The following is a 27,893-nucleotide window of genomic DNA, read 5'->3' as shown; positions in this document are numbered from 1 at the left end:
ATTGGGTCAATGACCTTCGAAAACTTTTTAAAAAATGTTTTTATTCAAGGGTCTTTTTCTGCGTCACCTTTTTTCACAGACTCTTCGATTTCTATTTTGACCGATGAATTGCTCATTAACACAAAATCTAATAAAGACAAAACCAAATTATGCAGTCATATGAAATCGACACACAAAACAATGATTTGCCACAGTATATTTGACTCTCGAATATAAAAGTCTTTTGACAAATTATCATTATTTTGTTGTCACTTTTCACTATTTTTTTACGAGGGGGACCAAACGCTGGTAGAAAGGCCAGGTAATCAACAAGCGTGTGTCGTGGAAATTCACAGACGCAACTCTCACACTTGCCTGTTTGTCCTAGTGAGCAATTCATCTGTCTCAAATGAAATCAAATGGACAGTAAAGGAATAATGGAACATACACCTGATCCTGAATCACAGGTACTGGTACCGGTAGTGCTATGATTCAGTCAAGAAAATAAACTGAACATGTTGTATGGAAGAAACAGCATGTAGTTCATCCAGTATCTTTCTAGAGGTCCAACGTGTCATTGTAACTAGGCATGACACAATACACTCACAGTTTACTCTTCAGCACTGAATGTTACTCCGGAAAACATGCCAGACTAGATGAGTTTGGAATTTTGTCAAATTGATAATTCTGGTTTGTTAGCATTCTTCTCACACCCTTGTGGGGGATTCTGGTACAAAAAGTTATTATTATGTCCCCAGAAACAATGTCCTATTCTGGTTGTATAGGTTCATAGTAGGTTGCAACAATTGGATTCGCTTCATCAAAAATTGATTTTCTATAACCGTTATTATTTCAATTCAATAATTGAATATCTAATTAAAGTATTTCCACACAACCAGATCATCATTTTGACTCCAACTCAAGCAGTTTCAAGCCCTGAAATAAGGCAAAAGGTGATTGGTTCATGCCGGGCTAAATATCCAATGAAAAGTGTTGTTAGAAGACATTACCAAGTTGAAGGATTTCACAAAAAAACCCAAAAAGACTTGACTTGGAAAGGGTGTAAAATGACATCTAATGGTCTTGTATGAAGAATCAAAGTGAGGATCCAATATCGAAAATCGAAATGAATCAAGGTCTGGGTGAATCATTGCAGCAAAGTTCATAGTGTGTTACTGAAATACAGACTTCAAACACAGGTCACAATATTTCTTCTTCAATATATAATTATAGTGTTTTTAGTACCTGATTGAGTTGCTACTGTGATAATTCCTCAAAATACCGAGAGCAGGCTTAGAGTGCTCCAAATCAGTTGGAAAATGAACTAAAACATTCATAAACAACACTAATATGCAGGTGAAGTGTTTGAATCATGCTGGATTACACAGTCTACAAGACCCGTGGAGATCCCGGTACGAACAGAAGTGGACTTCAGTTGCCCATGCTGACCATAAGAAGCAACTAACAGGACCGGGCTGTCATACTCTCTAACTTGGTTGACACGTCATTGTATCCCAGTAGACTGCTGCTTTTGATCACTGAATTGTCTGGTCAATAAGGACCATTATTTACAGACTGACGCCATATGCCTGGAATTAAGAAATACAGTTCCCTCTACCACCATGTATAGTGTAATAAAGCATCCTTTCGCCCTGAACTATTATATCGTTAAAGCATGAGAAACAACTTCTCCTATCGACAGTCGATGTCAAAATGCCATCTTTATTTTCTAGTGTCCAGTTACCAGGGTTATGTTCGATTACGAGGGGGCAGGCTGTAATGGCGCAGTGACGCCAACACAAACTGACGTAATGCAAAAAAGTGCACATTATTGTCTGAAAAAGTATTGTGGGCACCTTTGATCTTTCACTGAAGCATCTAAGAATATTGCTCAGTGCAGTGTTAAACAAACACTGTCACCACAGTGTAGTGCCAGACTTGAGCAAACTTCCTGATATTCCATTATCAATTGGTTTTTGTGTAAGAGGCTAGTCCTGCAAGAATATCATAACAATCTGCAAATTTTACAGCTTTATCACACTTGTCTCTCAATCATTCACATATATGATACATATAGATCACACTGGTGTACAAACAATACTGTCCTACAAATCATACAGTTTACATCACACTGATCAACCAATCACACAGTTACATCACACTGGTCTACCAATCACAAGTTCCCATCAGAGAGTTTATCACACAGATATATGATACCTGTCCTCCAATCATCCAGCGAAACCAAAGAGGTAAATACTGGTGAGTGCTTCACAAAACTTGACGACAAGTATTGTCTACAAAACTATTCATGAAGGATACTGATGAATGCTCAATCCAGAATCACCAGTTTCCACCAAGTCTTTCCTCATAGCAGGCTGTCAAGACTCCAGAAAAAAAACCTTGCCTACCAGTCATCTTTATCATATACAAAAAGAAGCACTGTGTCTGGTTGTACCCAGACTAACAACAATGTTTATTAGCACCATGTCCAACTACTTCCATGAGGACTTCTTTAGGTGATGTTGGTGACAACAGTCTGATAGGTGATGAAACAATCCTAAATATCATCAAGGCTTGCATTTTTGTAAACCGCTACTGATCCAGAAATAAATACCCATGGTTGAGATCACAATTTACCTCCCCTTGAGTTCCATTATAATTATATGCCGACCAAATGTTGACATAAGGAAAAGGGAGGTAACTGTTACTGCCTAGAAATCAAGACCCCTTCAAAAGTTATTTCTTTACTTGAAAACGTTTTTAAGTCCTGTCAGATTATCAATACTGAATTCTTAAAAAATGAAGTCAAAAACAGTGGGATTGGCTGCCATTTTGTTGATATTACCAACCAAATATTGAGGTTTATTTGCAATTTGCATTCAGATTTCTCAATGCTTCCTGGCCTATCCTGGCAAACTTTTTTTGTAGATTGTAAGAACCATGGAAATGGTTCTAAGGGTGAGTTACCGTTCAGTGAAACGTGAGTTCTGGAGATGTATACTGAATGACAGTAGTTTTGTGCCACTTTTATCAATATTCAGGCAAGACTATGTCAGGGGGGACACCAGAAATGTTCTTCACACATATGCGTATGTGGGTAACCTGTGCCCTCAGCATAACGAACAAATGCATTAGCCACTGGGCTATCCCACTGGCCCTGGAGATGTACAGGATGGACAACCTGACAGGACCAAGTGAGCATCATCAGGACGTCCAACGTCATGTTGGTGACGAGAACAGTCTGACAGGCATTCTCCATGTGGTCCTCCTCGTCGTATCTGTCCCCACAGACTCCAGTTTTTCAGTCAAGACCTCCGACACAAATGTCTCATTGTACTTGTTCAAAGTCACATTCTGAAGTCTGTCCTCAGAGGAGCTTCCAGAATCAACCTTCCTTGTCCTGTCACTGTAATCTTCAGGTTCATCTCCTGCCTCATCGTCCACATTATCTACCTCCACGCCACCGCTCTGGCTCCTGTTATCACCACTGGTGGTGCTGTCCTTTAAGTGGATGGGAAACAGGTCTCCCCAGTTGGAGGCCCGTACACAGCTGTACACATCCCTGTAACACAACACCACAGTGAGAGAGTGAGTGAGTGAGTGAGTGAGTGAGTGAGTGAGAGAGAGAGAGAGAGAGAGAGAAAGGTGATTAAGAGAGAGAAAGAAAACTTCGTATTAAATGCAGTGACACTCGTCTACCTCAGTGACAGTTATCACACAAACTGATGATGACTTTAATCTTTATGAGGTTTGATCAGATACTCACTTTCCATGTTTCTTGGCTGTGAGAATATCATGGCTGAGTTTACCGTCTGGCCAGCACAGGTGACAGTGGACATGCTTGGATGCCCGCACAACTTCCTGAATCACACGAGGCCATGCTGCATCTGTCAGAAACATACACAGTCTTCAAATCATCTTGAAAGTGCTTTTGTCCAGCATCCCAGAACTGAAACTATGCTAACCCTCCCCAAGTCATGATTGCTCCATTCATAATTACTGAACATCTACTTACACTAGGTATACTGGGTATTACTGCTTATCTCATACCAAGTATTGGATACCACGGGTTATCTTACATTGGGTATGGCTAGTTATCTAATACTATGTATTATGCATTGCTACTGCTAGTTATCTCACACTGGGTATTGGGTATGGTTAGTTATCACACACTGGATATTGGGTATTGCAGACTATTTTACACTTGGTATTGTGTATTGCTAGTTATATCTCACTGAGTACAGGGTAATGCTTGTTATCTCACATTTGGTATTGGGTATTGCTAGCTATCTCACACTGAGTACAGGATATAGCTAGTTATTTCACACTGAGTACAAGGTATTATTAGTTGTATCACACAGAATATTGGGTATTGCTAGATATCTCACACTGGGTATTGGGTATTGCAGGTTATCTAACAATGGGTACTGTAAGCTATCTCTACCTTTTCAATATATGATTACTCCCATGCATAATGCTGTTGTGACTTTCAATTTGCACCAGTTCATCTGCTGCTCCAACCAGTGTAACATTTCAAAATGAAATCACAACTGTGACATTACACACATATCTAACAAACAGCGCATGACTGCTCAAGCATTGTAGCAATGTGACCGAGGTTTTACACTATTGGGTTATTTCATTTGTCCATGAATATCTGAATACAGCTAACTGGGTGACTGATTTATTTTATGGAATTAATGTGAATATGCAACCTGATAAGGAGCATGAATGTTGTATCAAAGTTACATGCTAATAGGAAGACACTAATGACTCACACATAATACAAATGTTATAGTAATATATGACATACTAGTTCTGTCACCAGGGTAGCAAGATGAGAAAGGGGAGATAACTCAAAAGTCGCAAAGTGCAGAGAAAAAGTGAAATTGCACTCAGAATATGACTTGAGAAATGTGTTTCTGATGATGGCTAAAATATATTTTTTTAAAAAACATACTGGCTCATTATAGGAAATGAAATATTTTCATCATAAAGTAGGTTTTTTCAGTATAACAGAACATAATACATCCCCTGTAGAACATAACTTTGTACAAACAACGCAGATCCGCCTGTGGTCACTGAGTGAGTGAGTTGGTTGGGAGAGCTTCAGAAATGGGCTTCACACATTGTACTCATTTGGACAATGGAACCTGGTTCTTCAGCATGACAAATGAATGCCTTATCCACTAGGCTACCCCCTCTGGACTGTGAGTGGTATCTTTGTGGACATGATGGCATGATGGCCAGACTTACCCTGCTTCCTCTTGCCTTTCCTGAGTATTACGTAGCTGTATCTTGACGTCTGCTTGGCTTCCGTACTCTGAAACACATGGACTTGATGAGAATTACATCTCTTAAATAGTGTCAGTAGTGAGATTTAAACTTAATGCTTTGAAGAGTATCAAAATGTCATCATGAGCTTCATGTGCATGAAAACATAATCATGATCATGGGCTTCTGAAACATCAAAGGGATGTAACTCTGCAAGTTATCCTGCTGTTCCCCATTGCCCCTTTGTATCATCCATGTGGCTCATAAGCAGAATGATGAATTGCAATCTAACTTAAAAAACTAATAAACATAAAATGCTCCATGAAATGCTGCTCATAATCAAAACATCAGACCAACTCTGTGAGGTTTTTAAAGAATTTAAGCTGCAAAAACGTGTTAAACAAACTATCATTAGAATACTGACACATTTCACTATTAGTTATGAGACAGCGATGCAGAAAAAGAGACAGCCAGGTGTTTGAGAAGCATACACAAAAGTGCAGACTAAGTTATTGATTCATTAACCTGTGCTGTGCTGTCACAGTGAGGATGACAAAGCTCTTTACCTCTTTACTTATGAAGAAGACGAAGCTACTTACCTGTGAAGATGACAAAACTATTTACTTATGAAGATAACAAAGCCACTTACCTGTGAAGATGACAAGGCTACTTACTTTTGAGATGACGAACCGATTTACTTATGAGGATGACAAAGCTACTTAATTGTAAAGATGGCAGAGCAACTTACTTGTGCTGACATATTGAGAGGCTTGTAGGTGACACCAAACATACAAGGGCTGTTTCTTTCTGCCAGTTTTGGACATGCCTTTTCATGAGGACACTGAAACATTTAGTCTTCTGTAAGGAGCAGCACCACAACCACATGCACATTAGGTGAAGGTCCCGGGGTAGAATAGGGCTTCAGCAACAAATGTTTCTCATAAAGGCTGACTATGCTTGTCATAAGAGGCGACTAATGATATCAGGCGGTCAGGCTCGTTGACTTGGTTGACACATGTCATCGGTTCCCAATTGCACAGATTGATGCTCATGTTGTTGATCACTGGATTGTCTGGTCCAGACTCGATTATTTACAGACTACCGCCATATAGCTGGAATATTGAGTTCAGCATGAAACCTCACTCACTCTCACATGCACATTAGTGAGTGTAGTGATGTTGTTATAGAGTTCTTTCTCCAACTACATGAAGGTAACCTGGAAGTCTGGATCAGACATTCTGTAGGGCAACCATGACACAAATGGCCAAGACTGAAACTGTAATATCAGCTAACTGGCTCTTACGGAGAGTTTGATGTAATTCATTCTACCAAGGATCCCTCATCAGTATTGCACATAGGGTCAATCAGGAATACTGCCCCCAAGCATCTCCCCCAACAATCAGGGAGACGGAGAAGACTCAAACTTAAAATGAAGCATGAAGAGCTTGGCACCTCCATGATCCATTTTTCCTGTGGGATGCTGTTGGGGGCTGAATTAGTTGGAAAGAGGAGGCAAACCATGGGGGATTGATTTTACCCATTTGCAAGGAGCTTGGGATTCATGTTTCCTACTATCCAAAGAAGGGAGATAAGCAATATAGCACGACAAGATAAGGAAAAATATTATTAACTGTTTATATATATCCTACTTTTCAGTGTGTATACTCACTGGTGCAAAAACATGACCTTCCATTTTATCCTGTTCTTCAGATATCTGGAGCATAAAGATGTTATTCCTTAAAACACACTGTCACTGAAGTAAACGTTTTACATAAATAACAAAATAATGCAGATCAAGAAAATGTTGCTTCCATGTAACATGTTGTACTAGCAATATGGTCTTTTATGATATTTTTGTCTATTGTCTATGGTAGAAAGTCTGAAACTTACTTTGAGTAGATACTCTTTAGCCTCGTTGATCAACTGAAACCCTGCCTTACTGCCATTTTCTACAAGTACCTGAAATATCAAGATTCATGTCTGTCAGAGAAATGCGTGAGAAATGTTTCTCATGGCATTTAGCAATATTCCAGCAATATCATGTCTGTGGACAACAGAAATCAGCTTCACACACTGTACGATGTTGCAAGGTGATATTGAACCTTTGGCAAATCAAGGGATCCTTTACCCCAAAATCCACCACACTGCCCATATCCGAGAAGAATGAGGTCCTTATGCACATGTAAGGAATGACAACTTATTCAAGAAAAAAAAGCATCATCACCAGGAAGTCGTCGGTCATCTGCCACAGAGATCGGATAGTATCCAGTCTCTTCTCCTCACTGGGGAGCTCCAGCAGAGTATAGGAGCTGGTCACAATGTTGAAGGAGTTCTGTACAAAAACATCACACGTCAAAATGTTGGAAACACATGTAATATTTCTCTCTTGTTATTATCTCCCCTGTAACCATGGAAACCTTGACAACAAAATGGAAGTGCCTGTTCTTTGACACTGACTCAGGAAGGGGTGGTTTGACACCACATTCAGCTAAAAGCTATGAATAGCTCTGAACATACTGCGAAAAAGCAGAAGAAATTTACTGCAAATACTAAGATTTACCTGTTTGTGAGATGGCATGAACTGACGGAAATACACGCCACTGATTGTCATGTCTTTCCTCTCCTCACCCCCTGTAAATAGAACAACAGAACTTTACTGTACACTCATTGCAGAAGATCTTCTATGGCATGACACCTTTGCACAAAGATACAAATTGGCTTTAGAAGTGGAAGTTACAATTTCACCATCTTCCATGTTAAGCAGTGGTTTGACACCACAGATTATGAGCAATTGTATCACAAGTACGTTCAACATACTTGGTCAAACATCTTTACCTATAGTGTATATAGGCTAATTTGGTCATGTGATCAATAACAAGGAGCCTCATTCTGAATAGGAAATCACAGCACTGACTTGTCACATAGTAACACAAAAGTGAATGACAGGAGTTTTTATGCAGCAATATTCTAGTAAAAGGGACACAAGGAATGGGGTTCACACATTGTACCCATGTGGAGAACCAAACCCATGTCTTTGGTGTGATGAGCGAACACTTTAACAATTAGGCTACCCACACTGCAGACTGAGTTAAGTCTTGAGGCTTGAACAGTGATGTTGGCAATCTCACACCAACCTTGTAACAAACACTATAACCTTCATAATGCATAGTCTGGAGGTGACACTAAGCAATAAAAGTGTGTAACTGTGTTGAAGTTTTACCTTGCAACAGAAGTCTTGCCAATGTGTTCATATCTTGGGATGAGTCGACACAATAGTATTCATAAATGTTCTGTCCCCACACTCTGTTTCCAGCCCTGAAAATATACAAAATGATGCAAATCACTTATATTAAATTACAGCAGTATTGATTGGCGGTTGTTTAGTTTGCATATTGTCATTATTGTCTCCCCTTATTTCCTGTGAGTTCTGTGGTGGGATTTATGCCTCCAGTCCCTTACCAATTGATTACCCACTCCGATTGTCGATTGGCATATAGTGAGCAATAGCCAGCTCTGACCTCTAGACCACGTTAGGGCAAGAGATGATTGTATAACTGATAGGGATAACTTTTGAGGGGGGAAACAACTATTACGAAAGTGAGAGTCTATTGCAACAAACTACTGTGATAGCAATAGTCTATTACAACAAACTATTGCATTAGTATTTTCTCTCCTTGAATTCTCTCATTTAAAGTTATTTCCCAAATGAATGTACAGTCTGTATGAAAAACAAACAAGCTGAAGTAGTTTCAGTCTCTTTTAATCACTGACAAGAAACTTGAAACACATACTATCGATTTGTTTCAACTCTTCATTAATTGCTATTGCATGCTGACAACTGCAATCCATTGATTGGTCGATTAATTGTTACAGCCCTAATAACTCAAGCTTCATAACGATCATAATCAGCTTGAAATGTACAACTCAATGACCAAAATGTCAGTGTACACTGCACATAGAGATGATGCCAGCAACTCGCTACAGAAATTGGTTGCTAGGTCAACCAAGCCCTTACAGCAGTCAACAGCTATATTCAATGGAGTTGGGGGAGAAATAACATGATAAACCAAGATAAAACTTTACCTTCTAAGAAATAAAGTCCAAACATACATGATAGTTTCAGTCCAAGTATGAAAATTATGAAAATTCAACACAAAATAAAAGATCACAATAACATTACATATTCCATGGTTTTAATGTACTGACAGGACATCAATCAGATTGCAGCTGATATTTACTCTAACAAGTACCCACCATACTGACGAAGCTAGACCAGAACCAAAGTCAAACATGGAATTTGGGATGTACTCAGGTTCTCTCCGAGATATCTGATGACAGAAAAGGTGCATCTTTAAAGACTACTCATTACAACACAGATCATTTTGTTGTTTAATGCTGCATTTGACAATGTTCCAGTTATGTGAGTGAGTGAGTGAGTGAGTGAGTGAGTTGCCACTTTACCAATATTCCAGCAATACCACAGTGGGGAAAACACCATTGGGCTTCACATATTGTGATACCCAATATTCCAGCGACATCACAGTGGGGAAAACATCAATGGGCTTCACATATTGTGATACCCAATATACCAGTAACATCACAATGTGGAACACTGGAATGGGCTTCACATATTGTACTAATGTGGGGTCTTTGGCGAACAAGTGCGTCGCTTTGACAGTAGATTTTGCACAATGCGCTGACAATGTCATGATGCCGTCACAATGCTATGACATTGTTGCACTGCAAATCTAATGCCAGTTCTCTGTTCAGAGATGTACATCTTTCATTGAAAACTAATGAAGAATCATTTTGGATGATAAATAGAATCTCACCCTCATGTCTGCTGATATCAGTTATATCAACACTTGTTGATAAAGGTAAAACTATCCTCGGCAAGCCTCGGATATTTGTTACTTTATCAACTCGTGTTGATATGATTGATATCAGCAGACACTTGGGTGAGATTCTCTATATACCACTTTTCCTATGAATGAAAGATCAGGGTCTAGATTTTTTAAGCTCTCTCAGCGCTAAGATAGACCTTAACATTAACTTCTGACTATCTTAGCACCAAGAGAGCTTTGAAAATCTGGGCCCAGGATCACTGACCCCAAGCACAGTTGTATAGCGAGGATTCACTGCATATCATTACACAAGTCTGATGGTTCTCTGCATACCTCAGTGAAACACCTCATCATGACGCTGTAGTTGTGTGCCATCCGACTATACAGATACGTCATGGACGTAGGGGCATCGAATCTGTAACACAGATGTACAGTGTGAACAATATATAAGTTGTTCACTGGTCCCGAGGGGGCATGGGCTGATGTACCCTCGATGTTTGTTTATGTTCCCTGATCCTGAGGGACTAGTAAACACCATATTTATCTTTCCAAACACCTTAATATCAATTTTGACTTGTTTGAAGCACGGGTAAAAATCTTTTTGTAGCCATCGTTAAACTTTGCGGACAAGAAATACAGATTTAGAGTTATCTCCCTTGCACTGATTTGCATTTGCAAAATATCTGTAATTTCCATACATCACACGTGAGTTATTTGAGATAAAGAATTACTACCACAAAGTACCAAATGAGTTGTCATTAGCAGCAACGTACACTGAAAATAGTAGATGAGCACCCAGGAAATCAGAAGACAACATTTATGTGTGAGGTAAGAAATTCTAGTGTACAGCATGCCAAGCAACTATTACATAAACGGGTTACATCCCGTTCTGCCTACAGGCACCATCCCCCCCCTCCCCTCACCGAACCACACAATATCATCATCATAAACAGCAAACACACACAAATGATCATCACACCCACCCAATGTCATATGAACGTTACCCTACTAGAGGCGTCTGTATCCTTGGTGGACACATGAAATCAACACAGGAAATGTCTCATGTTTGATTGCTAGTGGAGAAGTGTACAAGTGATGCTAACATCTGTTTAACAACACTTACCTGAGTGGGACCCAGTGGTATTGTGTATAGCGAAGCCTCTTCAATACCTGAAGACTGATCTTCTTCTCATACTGCTTCTGTTCCTCAGGAGTCATCGTTGAGGTGTCAACTTTATCTGGGAGGAGAAAAATAATTCATCACAATTCAACTCCATCGATATATCAGGAGTTCGAATCCTATTTCTGATCCTTGGTTGTGAATGTTGGTATCACAAAAGGTCAAGGTACTAAAGTACATCTTGGTCCCCTCACACCAGGTTTTCTTCCCATTAGAAAATTATACATAATTTTACCTAATTTCAAGAAACTATTGTGCTCATCTCATCATAGTGACTATCAGCAATGTCATATGTATTCAGACATACACATGACCACTTTAATTAATACAAATGCAATCACAAGAATTATTATTATCATTATCTTTTAAATAATTGGTCTGTCCAGTATTGATGCTCTGTACTGACCCTTTTCCCTAATGTTGTCTTGTATTTCCTGGGCCAGTCGAGTGAGTGTGTCTTGCTCTGTCGGGGGGTGGCGGGAGTGCAGGTAGTTGTTCAACTTTTCACTGCGTTTGTTCAGGTTCTGTACAGGATAGGCTGATGACAAACGTGAAAAGGTTTTGTAAAACTAACAAAAATATGACAACACTGACAGTACATTAACAACAGAACCTTTACTCCGCTTTGCAACATGTTGCATGGCATTGATAAATTTGAGCAATCAGTCTGTGCAAAGAAGTAACATAGTAAAACATTGATTTTAATCATATTTTTTATCCATTACAAGTTTCCTTTTGGATTACAGTATAAAAAGTACTGGAAAGATGGAATCATAACAAAGATACTTTCTTGAGACAAAATGAAGACTAAAAAGTGTTAGCCATTTTTCAACTTTATTCATCTTAAACATTCAAACGAAATATTTAATGTCTAGATATGTAGTATTTCCACAATGAATAAACCGTTTGGCATAAAATAAGATGGTGGTAGAAACTATTCCAGATTCCAAGGATCACACATATTTCCTTTTAGGCAGGAAGCCTATATTTCAACATATAAAGTTAGTCATCAGGCTGTTTGTTTCTTAGGTAACTTACTGTCAATAACTTTCTTGATGGTGGTGATCAGTTTTTCCGGCATCTTTACTGGTCTCAATGTCATTATCCCTGGGTGAGTTTTGAAACTACTACCACCTTTCGTCAAGGGTTTAGCCACATCTGGATCAACACAACACTCTCCAGGTTTGATGTGTCGTGTTTGTTTCACTTTTGAAGAATAGGTCTGAAATAACATTTGCTTGGTTACTACAGCCAAAAGACTGTTGCCAAACAACTTAAGACTCAAACACAATGTTTTATGTCAAAACTAATCTATTCACAGATCAGATATAGGCATATACTAAGTGATACAGGACAAATGTTACGGATTACAACTTTTTGAGATTTATTTTTACGATGTTTCGGGGCTTATCCTAGCCCCTTCATCAGGTTAAGCTGAACTGAACAGTAAGGCTTAACTGTTATCTCTACCCATGACCTCACAATGCTAGGATAAGCCCCGAAATGTCGTAAAAATAAATCTCAAGACGTTGTAATCCATAACATTTGTCCTGAATTAATATGCCAACTTCTAAATGCCTTTGAAGAATCATATACTTAGTGGTCATAAATTTCGCATTTAGGCATATGTGGAACAAACTAGTCAATGATGATAAAATATCCATAAACATGCCATCAGTTATTATGTTTAATTCTTTCATTCGTTTGTTCATCAGTGAGGTTTTACATTGTTTTACAATATTACAGTTATATCAAAGTGGGGGATACTAGAATGTGCTTCACACATTTTTCTCATGTTGCAAATTAAGCCCATGCCTTTGATGTGACAGGCGATTGCTGCAAACACTAGGCTACACCACTGCCTAGATTTGTAATGAAAGTCACTAAGGGATAAGCCTCAAAAGGAAGGCTTATGTGTCCTTTTGAAAATGAGTAATCAGTTATCTTACACTGTATATTCTTAATATTCACATGCATATCATCAAAAAAACAGAAATATAATTAAGGGATGCCTCTTTTCAGTTAACTTTAGATTCACAATAGATCCTGCTTCAGTGGCCTGAGACTTCGATCACTTATGCACATTACATTAATCATGTTAAAAAACAGTTTCCATTTTAATATACGTAAGTGTATGGAGTGCTGTTTATTATATCGGATTGAATGGGATGGCTTTGCAATAAGCTACATCACAAGTAATAGACAACATTGTACAGGTGTTTGATTGACAGGTGTTGCCAAACCCAAAAATTTGTGAAAGCAGAATGGGGGAATCTTAATGAATGTCATTGGATGCTAAGAGATATACTCAGACCTTGTTGTATCGCTGCATTCATGGTATCGGTATTTCTGGTTTTGCACGCTAGACATGGCTCTTAGAGGTGATTTTGTATGTAAATCGACAGCCTAACATTAGTGGTTTGTTTACTTGTTTTAAACCAACGGCATGCATCGAATCCCTGTAACTTTTATCCAGCAGAATTATTAACATTAAAATCTGGAATCTGTCTGAACCCTATCCATGAAATACCTGCTGTAACATTTATGTTTCATATATGACCCGTCCCACTCCATCTGAACTAAGTCGTCTGCATATCCTTGTTGCCAAAAATATAACGGAAGTGATGTCATGAGCTATATTTATCTCCTGTGAATGATTTTTTTGTTTACTGCGATATGATGGAGTTCTCTCCTTTGGTAAATGTTAATAGGCTCCATTCGTCTAATGGCTTTTGCTGAAATACTATCAAAGTTAAAATAACATTTCACAAATGTGTTGATCAAATGTCATTTATCAGATCTCTCAATGAAATGCGAATCATAAGTTCAGAATTTTATTTCCGATTACGGACATGTCAAGTACCGCGATACAACGAGGTCGCAGGCTACACGCTTCTTCTGAAGGAAAATCCTATAAATCGAGTGGGTGTAACCTCTACTGTCCCTATGGGTCATAGAAGCAAGTGATGTCTGTGAAGTAAATCAGAAATCCATGCCAATTAGTCTGTCAACAGTTCATGAACTTTCACATTTGCCAAGACATTTTCTGCAATGCAAAATGTCTCAATGAAGCAAGTCTAGATTTCCACCGTTCTGAATTCCCTTCTCAGTAAGCAGCGTGAGTAGGTCTCTTTTTCGATTTGGAAGGAATTGTTAGTTTCTTCCAAACTATTTATATTCAGACACATGGCGTTAGTCTACCTGCCAATCTGCCTTACATAAACATCTGAGCTGTATCGCATTCGTAACTTGTGGTTTTCCAACACACATTCAATGATAAAATTTCTGCCAATGGTAAGTGGAATTCTTTGAAAAGCACGACATTAAACCAGTTGGATTTCATTGTGCCGTGTCTATCCAGAAACAAAGCGACGACATGTACCCTTAGATAAAATTTTGCAGATTCGTTTGTCAGTAGTGATGGTATACGACACAAGCAGCATGCTTGTCTTTTCATTCTCATGGACGCGGCCATTTTGTAGGCTCGCACCACTTTCAAAGGGACGCGTCTATTGGTCATTCTCATAGGTATTCTCTAAGGGCAGGTAACTCCCATCGTCTGCTTAACCAATGATGAAAACGAGTTGGATCACCTCATGTGTGTGGTCTTACCATGTAAACATCAGGTGTTAATCAGTCGGTAGTGTTGTAGATATCAGTAGTCCGAGACATCTGGACGATAGAGACATCAAGATGAGATCTGTTACGTGTACGGCGCCTGTCAACATAGCTGTCATCAAGTATTGTAAGTCAGATTAACTTTCTGTATAAATGTGTTCTGAAACTTTAGTGAAAGAGAAATCCTAATAGTAAGTTTAGTTTGATCCTCAGTATTTCGAAACGGTGACACAGCCGAAGTATTTTTTTCACTGTTTCAAGTTCTTTGGCGACGTTAACTATCCAGTCTTAGCATAGAAATAAAGAAAATTTCAAGGCGAATTGTATATGCACCATACATACGGATTTGGTATATACTATAGATCAAAAACAGAAATGACATTCAGGTGTGTTGGTAACTAAACTTGCGTCGCTCTTTATTTTACTTTGTGTAGGATGTAGCTGATAGAGATCTTTTTAAAGAGCAAACTGATGATAGACAGATCCCTGCCTCTGTCATAATGAAAGACACTGATATCTGGTACTAGTTGCTATGCCACTAAATAAAGTTACGCCACTTGGCATTAATGGAATATGAACTAGGTTTGCTTCTAGTCGTTGTGTTGTTTCTGAGGGGCATATCTATTCTACTGCTAGATTAATACTAATACATAAGAAAAGAAGATATGTTCATGGGCAGAAGTGGCCATAGGTGTGTATGTCCAGACCAGTGTGAGAGACTTAAGCAGTGTAAACGCAGTGTTTAATTTCATTTCATCTCCCTTTACTTGGGGTGCATCCTCGTTATCTCCAGGCTATATGTTCCGATAAGTCTCCAGTATATCCTGGATGCTTCTACGGCTGTGCCTGATAAATTTATTACCTCCATTGCCTGACTTTTTTTCTATGCAGGTTTCTACGCTGTTTGAGCGAACCAATCACAACTCACCTTCACTTTTTAAATAATCCAACTGAATAAACTTAGCAACAAAAACCATGCAGACATTCTCTGAAATAGGTAGAAGGAGTTCTTGTATACATTTTTTTTAAAGTTTTGGACCTATCTGTTTGTATGATTTCCCCCCAAATCAAACATTCGCAGCTGCGACCATTATCTTTGTTAACACCAGCAAGTTCGGTTGTAACTGCGGCTTAACTAATTGGCTAATTCTCAGGCATGCAAGATATAGTGGAGATTTATAGGAATGTATACCCTGGAGATATTGAGGATGCTGATAAGCAACAATGACTATGCAGGTATACAAAATGTACTGAATGATAAATCATATTGTGCATATATTAGTTTTGTAGTAAGACGTTTTCTCATGTGAATTTGTTTCTGTTTCAAGCAGAGTTTATAATATCCCTATACCAAGTTTCATTTCAAAATATTTTCTATATTTTTGTGAGTTAGAAGTGTTTGGCTCAACTTTAATAATTGCCAGTAGTCAATGATATAAATCCAACTGAGTACCATGCTGGTAGAAGATGTACCTAAACCCCCCAGGGACACTCGAATGGTGACTAACCTTTGCCTCATGTGATTGATGACCCATTTTTAAGCTGTATTGTTATGAAAAGTAAAATTTTAAGCTTATGTTCTAGATAATAATTATGTCTGTGATAATCGTTTGTTTACTTTTTTTGATAGGTTTTCTACAATTATCCACATTTATTGAAGAGATCATTGTCTTGAGTTAAATAAATGATGAAACTTCTTCACCAAAACGCAACTGTCCACATGCACGATGTCTGCTCATGCTTTTCAGCAATGTCATGCATGATTCTAATGTATTTAATCTGCATAAGGTTTGCAGTTGGTACTCTAAGTTAGGTAAGAAATCAGTATGCCATATGTATGCATCTAACATATAGTGAGTGTTTTAAGTGAGTTTAAATTTTGATGGATAGTACAGAAGCCATGGTTATTTTCAAGAGAGGTTGTACAGTTGTGATAGGTATTGTGATTGAAAGGGATAATTAAATGAGGGATGTAGTGTACCTTATAGAACATATTGAATATTGAAAACTAATTACTAATGTTTTTCCTACTTTCAGGGGGTAAACGAGATGAAACGCTCATTCTACCAATCAACTCCTCCCTCAGTGTCACACTTGGACAAAATGAGGTCAGTACCATATCACAGCATGTAGCAGTGTCATATTGCTGAACAAGTTAATAATGTGAAGTTTATTATCAATGTAGCTGTGATATAAATGATGTTTCTAAAGAGTTTGATAATTCTAAAGTGCACATTATATGTTTTACCAATAGGCAGAATTCAATACATATATTGTCATAAAACTAAATCAGGCTATACGACTTACTTGATAACTATGTTAGAACCTACAACGAAATGTCACACTTGTTGTAATGAAAAAGTCGGCTATCCATAAAACTTGGTTATCCTTCATCATCACAACTTCTGAAGTGCCTCTTAAGGAAACAGACTGAAAGAGTTAACATTTGGTGAAGGAAAACCAAAACTTGGATATACTGTCATTTCAAGCCCATTATTAACATTTTGCAATGATTCAGTACCACCCCTCAGCAAGCGATCTCATCCTTATAGACAGGTACAGGCAAATGATGATTGAGAAGCTTAAATATATTTATCCCCCTGCTATTTAATGCGGGGATATACCAGGATAGTCAATACCTTGTCCGTCTGTCCACCTGTCCACCTGTCCATTTGTCCATCCATATTTATTTTGTTTCCGGAGCTTAACTCATCATTGGTAGATATATCAAACAGAACCTTAAGTAGTGCTTTTGCGAATTACAGAGTTTTGTCATTTTTAGTTTTCTTGGCTTCCATGGAAATGTTTTGGACTTAGTCTGAAAAGGGAGGAGTGAGCTTCGTTTTCAGAACACAATTTTGGGAAACTGTTCAAAATAACTGTTTCTACAATGCTCAGTAGATATATCAAACACAAGCTAAGTAGTGTCTTTTGTGGTTTCCAGAATTTTGGCATTTGTTTTTTGTTTCCTTGGAGACATTTTGGTGTTAGTCTCAAAAGGGAAGGGTTGGGTTTCATTTCTGAATCACAACTTGAGAACAGTTCAAAATCCTTCTAAAAGACTAGAGAGATATATCAAACAGATCTTGAAGTAGTGCATTTGATTATTTGCAGATTTTTGGCATATATATATTTTTTGTGATTTCCATGGAAATGATTTGGACTTTCGGACTTAAGTAAATGTCAGATGATATGTTCTTTCAAATTTTATGGAGGCAGGGGGGATTTGTTATCTTCTGATGACTCCTGTATGAAACAGATTACGTCCCCTTCATTTTCAAGGCAAAATTCAAGTAGGGCATAGTTTTAATTTCAATATCTCTGACTTTTGTGTACTACATTGCACTTAATTGTAATCACTGGGTAGAGGATTAAACAAGAAGCAAAACATAGTTGTGAATGTTAGATTCAGCATGTGTAATATTTTTCTTCTCTTCAGCTGACAGGAACGGCAAACAAAAAGAACCACAATAGTTGTGAATGTTAGTTTCAGCATGGTTCATCTTTTTCTTTTCTTCAGCTGAGAGCCAAAACAACTGTTGCTACAAGTAAATCCTTCAAAGAAGACAAGATATGGTTAAATGGAAAGTATGTTCTGATTTTGTACTGTGAACATAATAAATAGATCATTAAGTGGTATCATATCTCTTTCCATAACTGAAACTCAAAATATACAATATAGTAGTGCATTTTCCATGATGTCTTCACCAAATATTGGTGGTAGTGACGTAGTCCAGGTCAGTACCAGAGCATTTGCTCGTCATGTTGAAGGCCTGGGTTCAGTTCCTAAGACAGGTACAATGTGTGAAGCCCATTTCTGGTGTTCCCCGCCATGACAGGCCATCACATGACAACCCATCTTTAAGCATGGCATGGAGTGTGAGTGATAGGGAGTGAGAAATGACTGACTTTCTGTATCATGTGTCTGCCAAATCTGAGAGATAACTGTAAGAAATATTGCTTGTTTTCCAGAGAACAGTCTGTTGAATCTCCAAGAATACAGAATGTTTTGAAAGAAAGTAAGTATTTATGAAAACTGCTATTTAAGTATCTTCTAAGTCTAGACTACACTGTTCTGTACTTTGTTTTAGATGTGTTACAAAATATTTGTTCTTAAGAAAACATTAGCTCATTGACTGAAATTGATTTTGAATTCTTTTCTTATTCTTCAAAAAGTATGACCAGTGTTTCTGTAAAACAACATAAAATCGGTCTGGCCTTAGATAGACACAACAAGCAACACTCATCATGTCCACCTAATGCATCCATTTTTGTTACAAATGTTGAAAACGTTTCTATGCTAAATGGGAAATTAGATATGACAAAAAGCTGATAGCAAGTTTGTATTTTTGTAAAGTTCGCCGCCGAACTCGGAAGCGGTCGACTGGAGATGTACGAGATGAAACATTGAACATGAAGGTTCACATCTGTTCGGAGAATAATTTCCCCACAGCAGCAGGCCTAGCTTCATCAGCTGCTGGATATGCTTGTCTAGGTAAATGTATTTACTTCGTGCCTTGGAATATTTGTTTAAAACGGCTTTGCTCATAGTTTTGTTGTTGGTGTGTAATGGTGTACATGTGTGGCACAGTGGACATGGGGAACATTGTTATGCTTTGTCGCAGTGATAGGATCCTCTTTTAGGTTCAAATCTGAGATTTGTGACAGTTTTTTCTTTGGTCTCTAGCATCCAGTAATATCAGGAGAGTACTACATCACAATTAAGCATTAAGCTGAACGTCATCTAACTGAATGAGTGGGTTTAATTTCTCACCAATTTTAGCAATATTCCAACAGCATCATGGTGAGGGACACCTGAAATGAACTTGACATTTTGTACCCATGTAGGGAATCAAACCTGGATCTTTGACTTGATGAGCGAACGCTTTAACCATTTGGCTACCCCACCACCTCTTCGTGTATGAATAACTGATATGTTGCAGCAAGGCTTTAAAATCACTCACACTTTTGTTAAAAAATATGACTCTGTAAAGATTGTTTTTTTTTATTATAGCTTGATTGGCTGGACATGTTACCTATAAATCATTCCTGTCTTTTTCCTTCTACAGTCTATTCTCTGGCCAAGCTCTTTGGTGTGAAAGGAGAGATTTCTGATGTTGCTAGGTAAATAGTCATTGCGGTTACAGCATCTGTTTCTTAAGGGCCTGGGATGCTTTTATTTCTTTTTATTTAGTCCAAGAATTGTGTGAAGAAATGCTTGGGTTTATGTTCATGTATATTAAAAAAACAAACCAATTTATCCCGTGGACATCATGGATGGTCTCCAATATAATGTGTTTTGGATCCTGCAATAGTCTTGCTTCTCAGAGCAGAGTTACCTCCCTTGATGTGTTCTAACGGAAACATCTGGTGGTTGCATAGAAAAAAGAAAAAAAAGAAGCTGCATAAATAACAGTCACTAGTCTGTTTATACCAAGCTGTTGAGGAACTTGGAGGACTACCCAGGAAATCTACTCTTGTTACGTAAAACTCTTGTCTACATTTAGGTGTGTTTTCCTTTGTGATTATTGGTTCAACATGAAAATGCGCATTCACATGTACAAATCTTTGCAGACAAGGGTCAGGCAGTGCCTGTCGGAGTGTGTATGGTGGGTTTGTGTTGTGGGACATGGGCAAGGATGAGAGCGGGAAGGACTCACTTGCCAAACAAGTGGCTCCTGCGGATCACTGGCCCCAACTCAGGATTCTGATTCTGGTGGTGAGATAAATTTATTTTTTTCTACTGAATATTAATGAGATATTGCTGGGATATTGCTGAGGTATTACTGAAGTATTGGTGACATATTTCTGAGGTATTGATTTGGTATTGCTGTTGAGGTGTTGCTGTGATATTTGTGACACATTCCTGAGATATTGATTCGGTATTGCTGTTGGGGCGTTGCTGAAGTATTGGTGACATATTGCTGAGATACTGATTCTGCATTGCTGTTGAGGTTTTGCTGACATGTTGTGACATATTGCTGAAATATCAATGTGGTAATTTTGATGAGGTGTCACTGAAGTATTGGTGACATATGGTATGATTTAATATTGCTGTTGAGGTGTTGCCTAGTTAGTACACACACACACACACTCATCCATACCCACCCATCCCCTCACTCACTCAAAAAAACTCACTCAAACCCACTCACTCACTCGAGAACACATACTACAGAACACTAGGGTAAGTTGAGCATGCATGAGGGTCACCCACTGGTGCTTGCCATATTGTGAGCAAAGGGACCCCAGGTTGTTATCGATCAAGTGTAGTATGAAGGGTGAAGCACGGGAGTCTTATGAGCAAGGCATGTGGCAGCTATGTGAGGAATCCATTTCATTGTCATGCACTCTGAAAATAGTTACAAGCCTACATGTGCTGTCCTTTCACAAACCAATGGGTTTGCACATTGCCCTGCACCGCCTACTTCTTGTAAACATGTTCAACTTATCCTTGTTTGCCAGTAGTTGTCCGTGTTTCAGGTGAGTGACCAGAAGAAACACACAAGCAGCACAGAGGGAATGCAGACCAGTGTCAAGACAAGCGAACTGTTGCAGAAGAGGGTGGACGTTGTGCCACAGAGAGTCGAAGACATGGTGGATGCCATCAACAACAAAGACTTCCAGAAGTTTGCTGAAATTACAATGAAGGTGACCATGTCCTCATTGCACTAGTATACAAGAAACATATTAAAGCCAAAATAGACAACTGAGTGAGTGAGTTTAGACTACTATTGATGACAAGCTGGTTTATTATTTAACATTTTTAAACTTGGAAAGAAGTTTAATGTGGGTGAATAAACCATTCCATTAAAAATGGGAAAAAGGGCTTTTTGTGTAAATGAAAAATGAAACATGGCAGTAAATTTCCTGTGTTTAGCAGCTGACGTGTAAGTTAATCTTTGATTTTTTTTAGTATAGTTCTTCAACGAATACAGTGTATCATGAATATGATACGTATCACGACTATAGGGTAACAAATACAGATAATTATTCACGAATACCATATTGTAGTTGAGTGATTGATGTACAATATTTAACACCCTTGTTGATTTGTGGTAATTTGTAATGGCAATAACCAATGATCTCATGACACTCAAATTTAGTATGTGATAGTTATTGTCATCAGTACCAAGTGCAGGATTGGCAAACTAATGTCACATATGCTACTGCAGGGTTAGTTCATATTCCATATCTCTCTTAGTATAAAGGACATAAGGGCTCAGGTAAAACATGTTCCCTTAAAATCAATTGTTAATATTGATTAATATTCGGTTCTGGGGATCTCGAATTACAAATTTAATTCATGAAGGGCTACAGTTTGATTCACTGAATATGTGAGTGCATCGTAACAGTGTTACTATTTACCCTAAACTTCAATCCATGGTTCATTGATCACAAAACCAAACAGTGGGTTTCTTAAGTCCAGTTGCTTATTTACAGAAAACCATAATATGTAAGTGTTGTGTGTAAAACAGACAAACACATGCATGTCTTGTTTTGAAGGAGAGTAACCAGTTCCACGCTGTATGCCTGGACACATACCCACCGATCTCCTACATGACCGACACGTCCAGACAGATCGTGCGACTGGTCCATGCCTTCAACAAACAGAGCACAAACACAAAGGTAAATTGGGAAGACGATTGTCATCATACTTTTTCCTTATCTCACTGATTGGGCTGTTTCTGTGTTGCAAAGTTGTCCGGCCCAATTAACTGAAAAGACCTAGGTCAAGTCTTTGTACAGAGTGAATGGCTTATGCAATAAAACTGCTTTAGAAGTTAGTTCTCAAGTAACTCTTTAACTTTCAACACTTCACTGGTGTATATGTAATAGTGAATTCATAGTGGAACAAGTGTTATGTTAGTCACTTTTTCTAGCACCTTGTACATTCAGGTCCTGTTGTCTCTACCTCCAGGTACCTGAGATATAGCTTGGCTTATCTGTTGAAAATGCAGAAAGTTCTTTATATTTATCATGCAATGGGTAGTGTTCTCGGCAGGATAAAGCCAACAGATATTTTCGGTATCTGTTGGGGTCATATATGGATACCGATGCAAATTAGAGGTCATATGCTAATTCTGGGGACTACTTCCACACTGTAAACAAACATGGCGTCACAGCCATATATCAGCGATCGTGTCCACATTGACGGCTGTGGTTACGGTACTGCAAGTGCCTTGATGAGAGAAAATTTGTTTGTTTTTTGTCATTTTTCAAACTAAGTTAATATTTGTTGGTAACAATATGCTCTTTAACATAAAGGCTGACTGGGAACTATTTGACGTAACGCAGTCAAATGAGTGATCAGTAGAAAACTGCATCACCGAGTTTGTGACGTCATGTATTACTATGCACATGTGTGTGATGTTATAGATATGCGGGCACATCTCAGAAAGTTTAGTTTCATGATCTGTGGCAAATGAAATCACATTTTAAAAAATTTTAAAGTAAGAATGACATTGTATGATAAATAGGTTACCATACTCGTTTGTTTTGGGAAAACACACTCGCGTGATAACCTATATATACAAGAACATATAAATATTTACGTTAATGCTTCTGATTTAAATTGTAGGTGGCGTACACATTTGATGCTGGACCAAATGCCTGTTTGTATTTATTAGAAGAGGATGTGGCAAGAGTTGTCTCCCTTATTAAGTACTACTTTCCTTCAAGTGATAACGATTCTGGTCTTGAGGTTCGGGGACTGAGTGTGGAGTCATCCTCTGTAGAAGTAAGCTGACATGTAGTTCTATTTTTCTGTACAATGTTGCATTATTCATACAGTGTCTCCCTGTTAAATCTATTAATATATCAAATAGACTGGGATCAGTTGGTAATTCAAGCAATATCAGTATACATGTTTGTTCATCTGGTATTTGGAGTTTCATAATGTAGATCATTCTAATTTAAGAGGAAGTTAGCAGTGTTCGGTGATCAGACTCACTGACTTGGTTGACACGTCATAGTATCAACATGGCACAGATACATAGCAAGAAAGAAACAACTACACAAGTATATCACTCTTGAATTTCACAGTTAGATGTGAAGTGATGATGCCTCTGTTTTAGACATGCCACATATTGACTTAGACTGGAACTCTTTGGCTTGTTATATGTATAGATACATTTCATTGATGAAGGGTACAGCCTGACCTTTCTGTTTCATCTTTTCAGGAACACATTAATAACTTTGACATACCCCAGACTCCAGATGCAATCAAGTATATCATTCATACTCAGGTAAGACCAGATGCAGTGAAGATTATCATACATACTGAGATACCCAGTAACGCTAGATGCAGTGATGTATATTGTACCTACCGACCTGCCCAGTAACGCTAGATGCAATGAAGTATATCATACCTACCGAGGTACCAGTAACACTAGATGCAGTAAAGTATGTCATACCTACTGAGCTGCCCGGTAACACTAGATGCAGTGAAGTATATCATACCTACCGAGATACCCAGTAACGCTAGATGCAGTGAAGTATATCATAACTACTGAGCTACCCAGTAACACTTGACGCAGTGAAGTATATCATACCTACCGAGATACCCAGTAACGCTAGATGCAGTGAAGTAAAATATCATACCTACCAAGCTGCCCGGTAACGCTAGATGCAGTGAAGTATATCATACCTACCGAGGTACCAGTAATGCTAGATGCAGTGAAGTATATCATACCCACCGAGGTACCAGTAATGCGAGATGCAGTGAAGTATATCATACCTGCCAAGATATTCCAGTAACACTAGATGCAGTGAAGTATATCATATTTACTGAGATACCCAGTAACACTAGATGCAGTGAAATATATCATACATACCGAGGTACCCAGTAACTTTAGATGGAGTGAAGTATATCATACAAACCGAGGTACCAGTAAAACTAGATGCAGTGTAGTATATCATATACTCTGAGGAAGTAGTTTGTTTGTGACAATATAAATAGTGATGTGCTGTGATTAAAGGGGTATACTGTTCAGGCTCTATGACTCTGTTGTGACTCTTTTACTGTGGCTTTGACAGTGATCATTGTGACTCTATTACTATGACTGTGGTGACTGCAACTAAGACCATTTGATTCTGTGACTATTATTGTTGTGGCAACTACAGCTGTTGTGACTCTGACTATTACTCTGTTCTGACTATTACTATATCTTCTGCCTGTGGCTATGACTGTTCTGCCAGTGACTATGACTGTTGTGACTGTGGTTATGACTGTTCTGCCAGTGACTGTGACTATGACTGTTGTGACTGTGACTATGATGTTGTAACTGTGACTATGACTGTTGTGACTGTGGTTATGACTGTTCTGCCAGTGACTATGACTGTTGTGACTGTGACTGTTGTGACTGTGGTTATGACTGTTCTGCCAGTGACTATGACTGTTGTGACTGTGACTATGACTAGTCTGTCCATGGCTGTGACTGTTGTAACTGTGACCATGACATGTTACTGTGACTATGACTGTTGTAACTGTGACCATGACATGTTACTGTGACTATGACTGTTGTAACTGTGACCATGACATGTTACTGTGACTATGACTGTTGTAACTGTGACCATGACATGTTACTGTGACTATGACTGTTGTAACTGTGACCATGACATGTTACTATGACTATGATTGTTGTAACTGTGACCATGACATGTTACTGTGACTATGACTGTTGTAACTGTGACCATGACATGTTACTGTGACTATGATTGTTGTAACTGTGACCATGACATGTTACTGTGACTATGATTGTTGTAACTGTGACCATGACATGTTACTGTGACTATGACTGTTGTAACTGTGACCATGACATGTTACTGTGACTATGTTGTAACTGTGACCATGTTACTGTGACCATGACATATGTTACTGTGACTATGACTGTTGTAACTGTGACCATGACATGTTACTGTGACTATGTTGTAACTGTGACCATGACATGTTACTGTGACTATGATTGTTGTAACTGTGACCATGACATATGTTACTGTGACTATGATTGTTGTGACTGTGACCATGACAGTTGTGACTGTGACTGTGACTATGACTGTTTTGACTGTGACTTTGACTGTTGTAAGTGTGACCATGACAATTGTTTCTGTGACTATGATTGTTGTGACTGTGACCATGACAGTTGTGACTGTGACTGTGACTATGACTGTTTTGACTGTGACTTTGACTGTTGTAACTGTGACCATGACAATTGTTACTGTGACTATGACTGTTGTAACCGTGACCATGACAGTTGTGACTGTGACTATGATTGTTGTAACTGTGACCATGACAGTTGTTACTGTGACTATGACTGCTGTAACTGTGACCATGACAGTTGTTACTGTGACTATGACTGCTGTAACTGTGACCATGACATATGTTACTGTGACTATGATTGTTGTGACTGTGACCATGACAGTTGTGACTGTGACTATGACTGTTTTGACTGTGACTTTGACTGTTGTGACTGTGACCATGACAATTGTTACCGTGACTATGACTGTTGTAACTGTGACCATGACAGTTGTTACTGTGACTATGATTGTTGTGACTGTGACCATGACAGTTGTGACTGTGACTGTGACCATGACAATTGTTACTGTGACTATGACTGTTGTAACTGTGACTATGACTGTTGTGACTGTGACTATGACTGTTGTTACTGTGACTATGACTGTTGTGACTGTGACTATGACTTTTGTGACTGTGACTATGACTGTTGTAACTGTGACTATGACTGTTGTAACTGAGGCTATGACTTTTGTGACTGTGACTATGACTGTTGTGACTGTGACTATGACTTTTGTGACTGTGACTATGACTGTTGTAACTGTGACTATGACTGTTGTGACTGTGACTATGACTATTCTGTCCATGGCTATCTATGATTGGTGTGGCTGAATGCGAGTGTGTTTTGACTCTGTGACTCTGCTCCTCAGGTAGGCGAAGGCCCCCAGGTGGTGGAGGACTCCAGTGAATGCCTGCTGGACAACCAGGGCCTCCCTATACACCTCGCCTCCTGATAGACTGGTCTTCCACTCATCACTTTGTCCACAAAAATATTGCTTCTTAATTTCATTGCAAGTCATACTTGCATTTGATGGCCTCTGGAGTTAATCAACTGTTATTGGTTTACTTCTCCAAGTAAACCCAATGTGTTGCCAAACCCTCATTGTTGAGGTATTGTTACGAGTAGGGGCAAATACACATGTATCTCATGTCTTCCATAGTCATTGTAAACTGGTATGATTGTGTTCAAATGAAGATTGAAATAAAATAATTTGTTATTAAAGAATTTGTTTTTGTTTGGTTATGCATTTGCTCGTCATGCCAAATGACGGGTTTGAATCCTCACATGGTTACAATGTGTCAAGTCCATATCTTGTGTCTCCAGCCATGATATTGCTGACTAAGTCATTCCCTATGTGCCAGTTTGGAATGAAGCAATACCTAGTTGAATGAAAGAGGAATATGTAGTATAAAGGAACTACACTGTTTCACCATGTGTACATAATAAAACCAAGCTGTACTAGCAGTATTAACGTCTATGTGGAGTATTCATGCTAAACTGCGGCATGGTATCTCAGTGATCTGGCACTTTAAGACCAGCTAGACTAGTACAAGCAGCCAAACATACGCACACATGCACGTCATCACATGAGCAAAATATTTTTGGGTACGTTAGCCCTAATTCACGTCATCTCGCCGGTTAAAATGTAGGAATGAATGAAGCGGCCATAAAATACACTGGAACGCAAGCGAGTGTTTCACCAGGTCACTTTATATGTTCTCGATGCCACAACCATCTGTGTTCAAGCCTTATGCAAATATTTTGTTATGACTAGCATTTTATTTCAGAACAAGAATTAACTAAGTTCACTTACTCTCTCCCCGAGAGCATACATCGGTATATGGTGCCTGTTTTTTAAGTATGCTCTACCATGTACACATGCGTATGAGTACTCTAACGATATACTAGTTCAGAGCGAAAATGTCT

At 38.6% G+C, this 27,893-nt stretch overlaps 2 protein-coding genes across 2 annotated transcripts; one reads left to right on the top strand and one right to left on the bottom strand.

Moving 5' to 3' along the window:
- Positions 1-1,997: 1,997 nt before the first annotated feature.
- On the bottom strand, positions 1,998-14,807 carry LOC137259052 (ribosome assembly protein METTL17, mitochondrial-like). Its single transcript, XM_067796760.1, has 15 exons — positions 14,660-14,807; positions 12,316-12,499; positions 11,684-11,815; positions 11,221-11,335; positions 10,431-10,512; positions 9,508-9,581; positions 8,474-8,568; positions 7,814-7,884; positions 7,478-7,585; positions 7,144-7,212; positions 6,923-6,967; positions 6,002-6,094; positions 5,236-5,302; positions 3,746-3,866; positions 1,998-3,541 (listed from the first exon to the last, which is right to left on the bottom strand). The coding sequence occupies exons 1-15, from the start codon at positions 14,801-14,803 to the stop codon at positions 3,199-3,201; spliced, it is 1,743 nt and encodes a 580-aa protein (XP_067652861.1). The 5' UTR covers positions 14,804-14,807; the 3' UTR covers positions 1,998-3,198.
- A 9-nt stretch (positions 14,808-14,816) lies between these two features.
- Positions 14,817-27,193, top strand: LOC137259051 (diphosphomevalonate decarboxylase-like). The gene is made up of 12 exons (XM_067796759.1): positions 14,817-15,022; positions 16,933-17,003; positions 18,416-18,483; positions 18,868-18,914; positions 19,253-19,390; positions 19,965-20,019; positions 20,470-20,614; positions 21,376-21,543; positions 22,399-22,521; positions 23,474-23,632; positions 24,075-24,140; positions 26,836-27,193. Exons 1-12 carry the CDS (start codon positions 14,971-14,973, stop codon positions 26,917-26,919), a joined length of 1,176 nt encoding a protein of 391 aa, XP_067652860.1. The 5' UTR covers positions 14,817-14,970; the 3' UTR covers positions 26,920-27,193.
- The last annotated feature ends 700 nt before the right edge of the window (positions 27,194-27,893 follow it).

The sequence above is a fragment of the Haliotis asinina genome, chromosome 12, assembly GCF_037392515.1.
Source record: "Haliotis asinina isolate JCU_RB_2024 chromosome 12, JCU_Hal_asi_v2, whole genome shotgun sequence".
Taxonomy (NCBI): domain Eukaryota; kingdom Metazoa; phylum Mollusca; class Gastropoda; order Lepetellida; family Haliotidae; genus Haliotis; species Haliotis asinina.
The sequence above is the reverse complement of the archived record's forward strand: the minus strand, read 5'-3'. Positions and strand labels throughout refer to the sequence as shown.

Coding starts and splice junctions, on each gene's coding strand:
- LOC137259051 (XM_067796759.1), top strand. CDS start 14,971: ATGAGATCTGTTACGTGTACGGCGCCTGTCAACATAGCTGTCATCAAG. Junction 19,391..19,964: donor TGCTGGATATGCTTGTCTAG/GTAAATGTATTT, acceptor TTCCTTCTACAG/TCTATTCTCTGGCCAAGCTC. Junction 20,020..20,469: donor GAGATTTCTGATGTTGCTAG/GTAAATAGTCAT, acceptor AAATCTTTGCAG/ACAAGGGTCAGGCAGTGCCT.
- LOC137259052 (XM_067796760.1), bottom strand. CDS start 14,803: ATGAGAATGACCAATAGACGCGTCCCTTTGAAAGTGGTGCGAGCCTAC. Junction 12,500..14,659: donor CTGCAAAATTTTATCTAAGG/GTACATGTCGTC, acceptor ATGTTATTTCAG/ACCTATTCTTCAAAAGTGAA. Junction 7,885..8,473: donor GGCAAGACTTCTGTTGCAAG/GTAAAACTTCAA, acceptor TTCTATTTACAG/GGGGTGAGGAGAGGAAAGAC.